The following is a 12,736-nucleotide window of genomic DNA, read 5'->3' as shown; positions in this document are numbered from 1 at the left end:
TAATTTCATGAACAGTAATTTTAATGGCTGAGAACAAAAATATTGATATGCAGTATTTAATTCTTTAATTTCTTTGGGCAGGGAAAAGTTGCCATTAAACTTTAATTGCTCTTCATTTAGCAATAAATTTTTCTTTCATATTTTTCTGATAATACTTCTTGCTTCATTGCTGCAATGATTTCATACATTTAAATTCACAAAAAGTTTTTTTAAGACATTATCATAAAGCTCGGTAGAGGCAAGCCACCAAGTGAGTGAATGAATGAAGGACTTAACAAAGCAAACCTTACCATACTGGAATTAGAACACTTTCTGTCTATTGCAATTCACATTTTATTAAAAAACTAAAGACATACACGTCATCTAGACATAATAATAAGTATCATCATCGTCTATGAATTTTTTCGACCTACAGTATGTATCAAATTTTATCGAGTTTCCTTTGTTCCTGAGGTATCAATTTTTATCAATATTTTTCATTTCACTTAAAAATCCTTCTTTTCTCCTTCTGTCAAAAAAGATATATTTTGCGAAATATCTGCCCAGGGGCTCATCATTATATTTGTCATTTTAATTTTAATGAGATTTGATTTCATTGTTCTAGATTTATTAAATTATAGTTTCATTTATTGCAGAGCTATCTGTTAGTGATAAAACGACTATTATATGTAATGGAAAACTACAAAATTTGCATATGACTTGTTTTGTTCATATTCTACAAAATTGTACTTATTATTCGATGTTAGCATCAAATTATACCAAAAATCCTGCAATTATTTTTTTGTCTGATATGTTATCGATTATATACAAATTCTACATAGCAATGATCTTTGGATTTGCTAATATTACAATTTATTATTGCTCTCTTATTAACTTACACAAAACTTATTGGTACATACGATTCTGTAAATTACATAAAATATCTATGGAACTCAAAGTATTCTTACTGACATCTCTGAACTTTCCAAGTGAACAGCAGCAATCAAATAGAGTTGAGTGCAGTGTATATGTAATTGTTTTTGCTGTCTCTTTAGTATTTGGTGTCAAACCCAATGTAAATCATACATAAATACATTTACATTTCTTAAAAATATTTAATTTGTCTAAATTAGAGCATTTCTCACAGATACCATTTAAAGATGTTGTTGGAAAAATTAAATCCTTGCCACTTTCTCTGAATAATAATTTGAAATATATTTAAAAAATTATTTTCAAATTCATCTTTCCATTTATTTCTCCGCTGTGGAGAAGCTGCATGCAACATTTTCATCTTATGGCCTTCCACAGATAAATACTTTGTAGACGAGGGAACTAATGTAACCATTTATAAAGCATGAAATGAAAAAAACCAGTGATATCTCCAAAAACATACCTGTAAACCTTACATGTACAGAAACTGCAGTCAAGCATGCGTATATCAATCATTTTTAAATTATTACAGTTTTAACTTATATGTACACGAAACACAATACAGTAAAACCTTCATTCAGTGACTACGTTTTACAGTCATAATTATTTCACTATGGAAAGTCATGATATAGAGACATCAAGTAATCATTCTGACAGCAAAAGCAGCAATAGTGGTGTCAAGAATTTTCATTATATACAGTTTTGGTATCGGTGTCAATGTCATTTTTAATAAAAACAATATTTTGGTTTTCAAATGCATACTTGGTAGTGCATTACAGATATATTTCATTACTAATTATAACAAAGTTTATTTCATTATAAACAGTTTGAAAGAATTATTATCATATTATATACACTTTAAAGCAATAGTGAAAGGAATTGTTATTTAAAAAGTTTCAAATAAATTGGAAAATGTAAGAAAATAGCACCCTTTAATGGTAAAAAGCTTTGGTATTTTCGTGTTACCGAATTCATAACACATGCTATTATTATTTATAGATAAAATGAAGCAAACTTTAATGTTGTACAACTGTAACAGTGCAGGGAAGGATTAATAATATCAATCTAAGGTGTAATTTATATATCATCATTGTCATCATCTAAATAATTAACTTCATTAACTCTAAATTTTAAAAATAATAAACTTTTTAATATATGTAGATATGCCAAACAAATTTCCAAATTACGTCTTAGGCTGTAACTAGGGTAATTTAACAATTAGAAATAAAATAATTTGGCTCTGGTTGTCTATTTGTTACTGTCTAGTGATAAATTTAATAATTTGAAATAAATTTAATTTTTAACTTAAATTTAGAATAATCAGGACGAAAAGATCAGCCCAGAGTGGTAGGTAGCTTGATTGCCTACCTCTAGCCAAATTGTTTAAGATTATTAATTAATAAGCTTTAATGTAGCCTGATAAGAACACAGCTGTTTTTCATTGCACAAATCTAATGTGTCAAATTCTCTGTTACTTCAAGTATTTCTGTTTTATAAAATTTTTTTATAAGAACGGTTATTCTGTAAAAAAATTATATATTTATTAGTTTTATTTACACTTTTAGAGAGAATCTCATTGATATTCTAGTAAAAAATGTAGCTATTGGCAGAGGAATCTCATCATTGTAAATCATGTTTCTGGACACTGAAAATGAAAACTAAACTCATTTTTCTCAGTTTTGAGATATCTCTTCTTCACTGTTCAACTGTTGTCTTCCTGTGTGGTCGGCAGCAGCTCAGTCAATTCTCAAAAATATTTCTAAAGCACTTTGTAAAGCTTACCTTTGCTCAGCAGGTTAGTTCACTTATCTTATACTGATTCAACTGAGTGGCAAGAATAAGATTCAGGCTCTCTAAATTCTCTTTTGGCTTAAATTATTTTGATTAGTTATTATTTTACAAATACTTTAATGGAAAATTTACTTCATAATTTTCCCATTTTAATCTTTTTAATATATACCTGTTTTATATATATATATATTTTATAAATTTTTATGATTTATACACAAGTTTCTTCCTTATTTTTTATTATTATCTGATTTCTATGAGGTATACTAAATGTTTTTTCAGGGATGTAATCTTGTGCCATGCAGCATTACTTACCAAATATGTAAATAAATAACGGGTAGATATCGGAAGAATTCATTTATTAAATTTTTATATTTTCTTTTAAATTAACATAAAACTAGTTAAACAAAAATGACTGATGTTCTGCATTGTCTGGCAAACGTTACCAGAATGCATATCAAATTTTTTCATGGGGAAATCTAGGAGACAATTTCAGGAAGGTATAGGAAAATATTAGAAGATTAAATACAAAAAATGCATGTAACATTTGGATAAATATAGTATTTTGTTCTTATTTTTCATAATTTGTTTTTCTTAAACTGTATTCTAATTGACCTTTGGTTCATCATTCGACGAAAAGTGTCATTAACTTTACTAAAATTGTTTTTTGCACGACTGATTTAAGAAGAATTACTTGTTTTTCTTTTTCCAAAACACAGTAGTAAGCCTATTGTTTATGATAAAAACAAGAAGTATAATAGCTACTTTATTATTCATTGTCTTGTAGTTCAGGATGTGGTTTCTGCATGGTAAATATCTTTCTATCAGAAGGTTCTGTAGCTTTACATAGCAAAGAAAATTGTATTTTATACCTAAAATAATTAAGAATATTCACTTGCGAGCTTCAAATTTCATTTGTCATAATAACTTTTAATTGTTGATAGATATAGAGATAAAAAAAAAAACTATAACTAGTTTTTCCTTTATAAATACAGTAGAACCTCGATTATCCGGACTAATTGGGGATGAAGGTAGTCCGGATAAGGGAAAATCCGGATAATCGAAACAAATACTTTAGTTTGTCTTTTAATGATAATATAACACGTTTTCTNTAATTTTAGGCAATGATTTTCATTGTTTGTCATTTTCTAATTTTTCAATACATTTATTTAATGACTGTTTTGGATAATCATTTAAAATAAACATTTTCATTATTTCTTCTTCTTCTTGTGTTTCTATATCACTTGTTCTTTGTCTTATTTTATTCATATATATTTTAAATATGTTATATTTCATACTAACAGGAATAACAGATTTATAATTACAGTAACCCCCGTATAACACGGTAGTTACGTTCCAAAAAATTGCCGTGTTATGCGAAATAAAGAACTAGTACGAAAAGGAGGGTTAGGTTCCAAAAATTAAAAAAACATGCTATTATATTTTCATAATTAAGATAAGAAAATTTTAATAAAGNTTATTTAGATTAGATAGGAATGTATTTACATTCACTTAAAATGTATTTACAGTTTACTTGTAATTACATCAAAAGCAAAAGCAAAATTCTAAGAAGAATTTTATTACAGCTTCCAAGTAAATGTTCACTCACGATGAACATTTACTTGGAAGCTGTAATAAAATTCTTCTTAGCATTTTTGTAAAATAAGATAATTACCAAATGGAATTATGTGCGATTGAGACTAGTGTCTTTATATAACCCGCATATTTTAAGTAAATGTAGCTTTGTGTTAAGCTTTATACATTGAGAGGCTACAGCAAAATAAATTCGAATATGACAGAAGAAATTTGCATGAGTTGTTTTCTTTCACCTTGTTGGACAATAGCCATAGCCCTGATTTATGCTATAGATCCTTTTACAATTTGCTCCTATCGACGGCCAATTTGCAAACTTAAATATTCGAAATTCAAAGAGATCTACGTTCGATTTATCCTGTTTATAAACTGGCTCTTTACTTTTATTTTATTATGGCAATCGTTACCAGTATTAGGCGAATATGCTTTGTGTCTTGAATGGTATGGCGTACTTCAAACTAATGCAAAAGTAATGAAAATTTCTCTTTTTGTAGTATTCTTTACTTACTCAATATTCTTGACTTTTATCAGCCGCAACAAGATCAATCTAGTTAAGAGGCTAAGAAATAGATACTTTTATGAGAAAATGATCATCGAGAATAATGCTTTAGTGAGAAATGTCTCGCTTCTCGTTTCAGTTATTGTCATAGCAATAACTATTACTTATCAAATTGCCTATTTGACTCTTGCCTATCCTACGTTAAAAATCAAAAAATATTCTCAATTTGAAACAATCTTTTGCCACATCGTACCTGGAACAGTGACAAGTTTCATTACAGGAGGAATTGCATATGCTCTACTATTAATTGCTTTATCATTCTTTGTCTTTTATAAAGAATTGGAAGAACTTTATGGTAAAATGTATACAATAAGAAGAAGCGACAGAAATCTTGAAATTAAATTACAAAATTGCATGCTCTATCACCAAGATTTGTGGATTTTTATAAATCAATTGAACACAAAATTCGAATTGCCATTAGTACTTGTGTATTATGGGATAATTTGGGGTACCAGCTACTTGTATTACGTATATTTGCACCTGGCATTGCATGAGTATTTTAGAAATTGGGCTTTTGCGTTGATGATTATCCTTTCATTCATCTGCATCATATTTGGCTGTTTGCTATGCTGCATCGCTTTCACGGTAATCGTGCATTACACTATTTTAATTATAATCTAATATTTCAATTTAATTCAATTTTATTTTCCAGATGCAAAATGGTTTTCAAGACATTCGACAATTTGCAATTTGCGATTTAGAACTGCAACAAAAGTTAAAGGTACAAAATTCTTGAGTTTTTGATATGAAATAAATCATATTTTATTTAATAAATTTAATGTGAAACACAAACTTTTTTCGGTAAGATATTGAATTTCATGAAAAGATTTGGCAAAGTCTCCTTGTGTCTGTCGATCGGAGGATTCTTCTGCATCAACAAGAGGATCCCTTTCAAGGTACTTTTAGTGACTGAACTCTTTATATTATATTAAAATTATGTGGAATGATAATTAATATATGTAATACTAGCAGATGAGCCCTGTGTTGCTTTAGCAAAAGATAACAACAGCAAAGTTTAAGTTTATTAGATTATTTCGTACTTCTAACCTTTCGTTTATATTAAATTATATTATTTGATTTATACAACTAACAAAATTATAATGTAATGGTATATTTTGTTTTTTGCCCTTATTACTATTTAATTAACACCTAGTCTAAATAAATAGAAATATACTGGGTGCATTTTTATCTTGAGACAATGAAATATTAATTAGATCTCATTATTTTGGAAAAACTTATAAACAAAAATTGTAGGGTGTCAATGGGGCAATCAATTGCTGACCTCAGACGTGATCTTGACATTCAAGGTCATTTGGAGGTCAAGTTTGTTTTTTTTTTCAATGGGATGCATATTTTTGACCTTGGAAATGGAAAGAGCAGGGAATTTTGCATTCAGATATACCCTTGATCTTAAAATCTAGGTCAAAGGTCAAGATTATTTTAAGGTTAAAATTAAAAGCTTTTACTAATGGAAAACCATATTTTTCATTACTGGAATAGACAGAGAGGTAAAATTTACATTTACAATTTTACATGAAAAAAACAGAAAATTTCATAATCAGCTATGACCTTGAGTACTCAGAATTTGACCTCTGAAGGTCATCTGAAGCTCGATAATTTTAAGCACAGCTCAACAAATGCATCGAAGTAGAAAAGCATCATTTTGAACATTTGCTATTAAATTTTCCCCAAAACCAATATCTCAAGCAATGGTGAGAAGTAAAGTGACTCACCAAAANCGACGGCCAATTTGCAAACTTAAATATTCGAAATTCAAAGAGATCTACGTTCGATTTATCCTGTTTATAAACTGGCTCTTTACTTTTATTTTATTATGGCAATCGTTACCAGTATTAGGCGAATATGCTTTGTGTCTTGAATGGTATGGCGTACTTCAAACTAATGCAAAAGTAATGAAAATTTCTCTTTTTGTAGTATTCTTTACTTACTCAATATTCTTGACTTTTATCAGCCGCAACAAGATCAATCTAGTTAAGAGGCTAAGAAATAGATACTTTTATGAGAAAATGATCATCGAGAATAATGCTTTAGTGAGAAATGTCTCGCTTCTCGTTTCAGTTATTGTCATAGCAATAACTATTACTTATCAAATTGCCTATTTGACTCTTGCCTATCCTACGTTAAAAATCAAAAAATATTCTCAATTTGAAACAATCTTTTGCCACATCGTACCTGGAACAGTGACAAGTTTCATTACAGGAGGAATTGCATATGCTCTACTATTAATTGCTTTATCATTCTTTGTCTTTTATAAAGAGTTGGAAGAACTTTATGGTAAAATGTATACAATAAGAAGAAGCGACAGAAATCTTGAAATTAAATTACAAAATTGCATGCTCTATCACCAAGATTTGTGGATTTTTATAAATCAATTGAACACAAAATTCGAATTGCCATTAGTACTTGTGTATTATGGGATAATTTGGGGTACCAGCTACTTGTATTACGTATATTTGCACCTGGCATTGCATGAGTATTTTAGAAATTGGGCTTTTGCGTTGATGATTATCCTTTCATTCATCTGCATCATATTTGGCTGTTTGCTATGCTGCATCGCTTTCACGGTAATCGTGCATTACACTATTTTAATTATAATCTAATATTTCAATTTAATTCAATTTTATTTTCCAGATGCAAAATGGTTTTCAAGACATTCGACAATTTGCAATTTGCGATTTAGAACTGCAACAAAAGTTAAAGGTACAAAATTCTTGAGTTTTTGATATGAAATAAATCATATTTTATTTAATAAATTTAATGTGAAACACAAACTTTTTTCGGTAAGATATTGAATTTCATGAAAAGATTTGGCAAAGTCTCCTTGTGTCTGTCGATCGGAGGATTCTTCTGCATCAACAAGAGGATCCCTTTCAAGGTACTTTTAGTGACTGAACTCTTTATATTATATTAAAATTATGTGGAATGATAATTAATATATGTAATACTAGCAGATGAGCCCTGTGTTGCTTTAGCAAAAGATAACAACAGCAAGGTTTAAGTTTATTAGATTATTTCGTACTTCTAACCTTTCGTTTATATTAAATTATATTATTTGATTTATACAACTAACAAAATTATAATGTAATGGTATATTTTGTTTTTTGCCCTTATTACTATTTAATTAACACCTAGTCTAAATAAATAGAAATATACTGGGTGCATTTTTATCTTGAGACAATGAAATATTAATTAGATCTCATTATTTTGGAAAAACTTATAAACAAAAATTGTAGGGTGTCAATGCGGCAATCAATTGCTGACCTCAGACGTGATCTTGACATTCAAGGTCATTTGGAGGTCAAGTTTGTTTTTTTTTCAATGGGATGCATATTTTTGACCTTGGAAATGGAAAGAGCAGGGAATTTTGCATTCAGATATACCCTTGATCTTAAAATCTAGGTCAAAGGTCAAGATTATTTTAAGGTTAAAATTAAAAGCTTTTACTAATGGAAAACCATATTTTTCATTACTGGAATAGACAGAGAGGTAAAATTTACATTTACAATTTTACATGAAAAAAACAGAAAATTTCATAATCAGCTATGACCTTGAGTACTCAGAATTTGACCTCTGAAGGTCATCTGAAGCTCGATAATTTTAAGCACAGCTCAACAAATGCATCGAAGTAGAAAAGCATCATTTTGAACATTTGCTATTAAATTTTCCCCAAAACCAATATCTCAAGCAATGGTGAGAAGTAAAGTGACTCACCAAAAACATGCACCCCAATAGTGAAAGGCAAGGTGACTAACTGAAAATAAGCACCTTAAAGGGTGCATAAAACTACTATGTCCACGTCGTTACTCCTGGGTAGTGCTAAAAGTAGTGAATGCTTTTAAAGATGAAAGTAATAAGGTTGTGAAAACCAGTAAATTGTCTTCCCTGTAATAAAAGGTATGGTTTTCCATTAGAATAAGCTTTTAATTTTAACCTTAAAATAATCTTGACCTTTGACCTAGACCTTAAGATCAAGGGTATATCTGAACGTAAAATTTCCTGCTCTTTCCATTTCCAGGAGTAAAAAATATGTGTTTCCCTTAAAAAACGGACTTGATCTCGAAATGACCTTGGAGGTCAAAGTAAAAGTCACATCTGAGGTCACCAATTGATTGTCCCCTTGACACCCTACAACTTTTATCTATACCTTTTCCAAAATAATAAGATCCAATTAAAGATATTTTATTGTCTCAAGATAAAAAAAAACATACACACAGTCTTATCACACTAGTGAATGAGATTAATTCACAAATTCTTTAATGATAATTAACACCTTAGTAATGACAATGGTATTTTTTTAACATGTGCATTATAAAGAACACTCAAAATGCATTTCGAACACTATAAATAATACCTGTTTAGTTGGTGTTCACACTTCAATATACATTATAAAATAAATAATAAAACATTAAAATATCTCATAAGTGTAATTTCACAGTATCACTTCTTTCCAACAGAAACTTCAGCTGAATTGACAAACACCTTAAACTAGGGGTGAGCAACGTTTTTAATCAACGGGCCAATTTAAATTTTAAAATTTTTTGGCGGGCCGCACATAAAGTAACACTTATTAATAATTTACAAAACTTTATTTATAATATACATTAGAATAAAAAAATATGAAATTTTAAAAAAGTAAAGATTTCATATACAAATTTTAATGCAAAATAAAAACAAACAAGAAAAGAACAGAAAAACGAATTTACTTGAAATTTTTAATGAGAAATTTGGCACTGTTTTTTCGATACAAGCTGATCAATATCAGCCGGAATTGATGAGGTAGCTACACGTACGCAGCTTTCTAATCGTGCATCACTCAGTCTTGATCGGTGGTCATTTTTGATTAATTTCATGGTTGAAAATAATTGTTCGCAAACATACGTACTTCCGAACAGAGACATCATTTGCTTTGCATTTTTCGTCAAAAGCGGAAATTTCTCAGGGCTCACATAAGATTTATAAAAATTTTCGATGTTTACTGAGAAAAATACATTTTTTAAATCGGTATTATTCTGCATGTCAATCACTTCCATTTGAAAGTCTTCGGGAACTGTATCCACATCGATATTAAATGGCGAGGAAAACATTTTCATGGAAACCGCTGTCTTCTCAGCTTTGAACATTTGGAATCGTAATTGAAATTCGTTGATTAAAATGTCTATATATTGTGCGTATTTTTGAGAAGTAGTAACGTTTTCTTTTTCTAAATGTGGAAAGTGAGACACATTATTCTGCAAAAGATGCTGTTTCCACAATTTTAATTTGCGCTCAAAGCCCTGAATTTTATCATACAAATTGTGAATAAACTGTCCTTTGCCTTGAAGTTCCACATTAAGATCATTGAGATGCTGAGTCATGTCGATAAGAAACCCAAAATCGCACATCCATTCTTTATTACCAAAATGAGGAAAGGCATATCCCTTCATATCCAAGAACAATTGTATTTCGCTTTTTAAGTTGTATACTCTTTTTAGCATTGCACCTCTACTAAGCCAACGTACTTCGGTATTAAAAACCACGTCGCCATATTCAGTTTCTAAATCTTTCAGGAATTCTTTAAATTCACGGTGATTTAACGCGCGCGACTTTATAAAATTGATTAGTTTAATTATTGGTACTGTGACATTTGGCAAACTCAATCTTTTCGCACACAAATTTTCCTGGTGAATTATGCAGTGGTTAACGAATATTTCCCTTCCTGTGACCTTCTTAATGTCTTGAAATAGCCTTCCCGATACTCCTACCTCCATGCTTGACATTGCTCGTGCTCCATCTGTCGATATACCAATAATCTTTTCTAATGAAATTGAAAAATTTTCCAACACAGACTTTAGTTCATCGTACAGGTCTTTGCCGGTTGTAGTCCCTTGCATTGGAATCAGTGAACACAATTCTTCGGTAATATTAAATTTGGTGTCAATACCACGTAAAAATATAGCCAGTTGTGCTGTATCGCTAATATCGCAACTCTCATCAAGTGCCAAAGAACAGTATTCGAATTTTGCAATGCGTTCACGAAGCGTTGTTGCTATGTTCTCGGACAAGTCTTCAATTCTCCTTGCAATGGTGAATCTTGATAAACTAATGTTTGAAATAATATTTATTTTATCAGGAAATGCTATTTCTGCAACAGCAGTCAGACATTCTTTTATCATCTCTCCATCCGCAAAGGGTTTCATTTTTTTTGCCAGTATTTGACTGACAACAAAACTAGCCTTTACTGCCGTATTTGATAAAATAGCTTGATTTTTAAAAATAGCCTGTTGTTTTCCCAAGTTTTTCTCCATTTGATTAAACTTATCTATCCGGAGTTGTCCTGTTAAGTTTTTATATTGTTGTTCATGTTTTGTATCGTAATGCCTTTTTATGTTATATTCTTTTAATGTCGACACAGTCTCTGAGCATATTAAGCATACAGCTTTATCTTCGACGAAAGTGAAAAAATAATCAAATTTCCACTTTTCTTGGAAATGCCTGTGCTCATCCGCAACCTTCCGTTTTTTTGTTTGCTTTTCCGACATGCTATTATGGATTAAAAATTTGAAAGTTAAAAAAATTTGTAGGAAAACTTAATTTTGAATAAAAAAAACTCTAATATTACCTTTTTGACAATAATATTGCACTCACGCCTTTCAAGAAACACAAGAATTGCTAAAATTGCTAGTTAACAGCTTACCAGTCTGACTGATTGTGTGACAGAAGCAAACACAAACAAGCACAGACGTGGCGCTTTCGTATTGCATGTTTGAACAACTTGCCGACAAGTGAGTAACTCGTCACAAAAAATTGTTTCGATTTAGTATGTACTATCATTTTATTATAAATAATTTTATAACAATATATTGATGGCAGAAAGTCGATAAAATAAATTCAATTTTAAAAATGCTTGGCGGGCCGCGTGTTGCTCATCCCTGCCTTAAACAAATGCTAATACAACACACACACACTTATGCTCGTCTACAAATATCATCTAAGATATTTGTGAAGTCGTCATGTTTACATCGACTTTTTAGTATTTTATTATTTATTTTATAATGTATACTGAAGTATGAACCCAACCGAAGGACTATTTATTGTATCCAAAATGCATTTTGAGTGTTTTTTTTAATGTACGTGTTAAAAGAACCATCTTTATTGTAAAATTAAGTACTACTGTGTTAATTATCATTAAATAATTTGGGAATTAATCTCATTCACTGGTATTATAAGCCCGTGTGTATATTTGTCTATTTATTTAGATTAAGTATTAAAAAAATTATCTTACGTAAGGGTTTATCACACCAAATAACCAAATTGGTCACTTGGTGTGATAAACCCTTACATAAGATAACCTTTCTAAATATAAATCAAATAATATACTATAACAAACGTTAAAACGAAAACCATAGAAAATTACATCGTATTATGTAATTTTCATATTCGAATGCCACCATCCCGCTGGTCCAATAGAAAGAAAGGGCTGTTACAGAAGGAGGTTGAAGTAATTCGACCAAAAGTAGTTGTTGATTTCTCCCAGAAGAGGGGATGGTCGTCGACTACTAATTAATATTGGTCTACTATTAATTAATATTTAAAAAGTGATCCGTGTTAGACGGGTTGTGATGGCGCTCCATGTTTAGAATTAAAAAAGTTTAGAAATGAAAAAAACACGATTCGTTAGATTTGGAAAATTAAATACTTATATAGTTACTATACACTTTCGATTCCGCGCAGGCAAATGCTAGTTGCTACTTGTCTCATTGCTGATATATTATATTCACTTGATTACTGTTTCAATGATGCGTCTATTTTGCACTATATCATTGTGGCAGTAATTAAGTGAATAAATAAATATTTTTAAAAATTATATCCTTTTTTTTATAATACTGT

The 12,736-nt window shown here is 29.9% G+C and overlaps 1 protein-coding gene across 1 annotated transcript; it reads right to left on the bottom strand.

Moving 5' to 3' along the window:
* Positions 1–9,502: 9,502 nt before the first annotated feature.
* On the bottom strand, positions 9,503–11,603 carry LOC111625999 (general transcription factor II-I repeat domain-containing protein 2B-like). Its single transcript, XM_023369266.1, has one exon. The coding sequence runs from the start codon at positions 11,386–11,388 to the stop codon at positions 9,583–9,585; it is 1,806 nt and encodes a 601-aa protein (XP_023225034.1). The 5' UTR covers positions 11,389–11,603; the 3' UTR covers positions 9,503–9,582.
* Between the last annotated feature and the right edge of the window lie 1,133 nt (positions 11,604–12,736).

Source organism: Centruroides sculpturatus, unplaced genomic scaffold (assembly GCF_000671375.1).
Source record: "Centruroides sculpturatus isolate CEXI.00-Female unplaced genomic scaffold, Cexi_2.0 scaffold316, whole genome shotgun sequence".
NCBI classification, from domain to species: domain Eukaryota; kingdom Metazoa; phylum Arthropoda; class Arachnida; order Scorpiones; family Buthidae; genus Centruroides; species Centruroides sculpturatus.
Note: the sequence above shows the minus strand (reverse complement) of the source record. Positions and strands in the feature narration are given on the sequence as shown.

Coding starts and splice junctions, on each gene's coding strand:
- LOC111625999 (XM_023369266.1), bottom strand. CDS start 11,388: ATGTCGGAAAAGCAAACAAAAAAACGGAAGGTTGCGGATGAGCACAGG.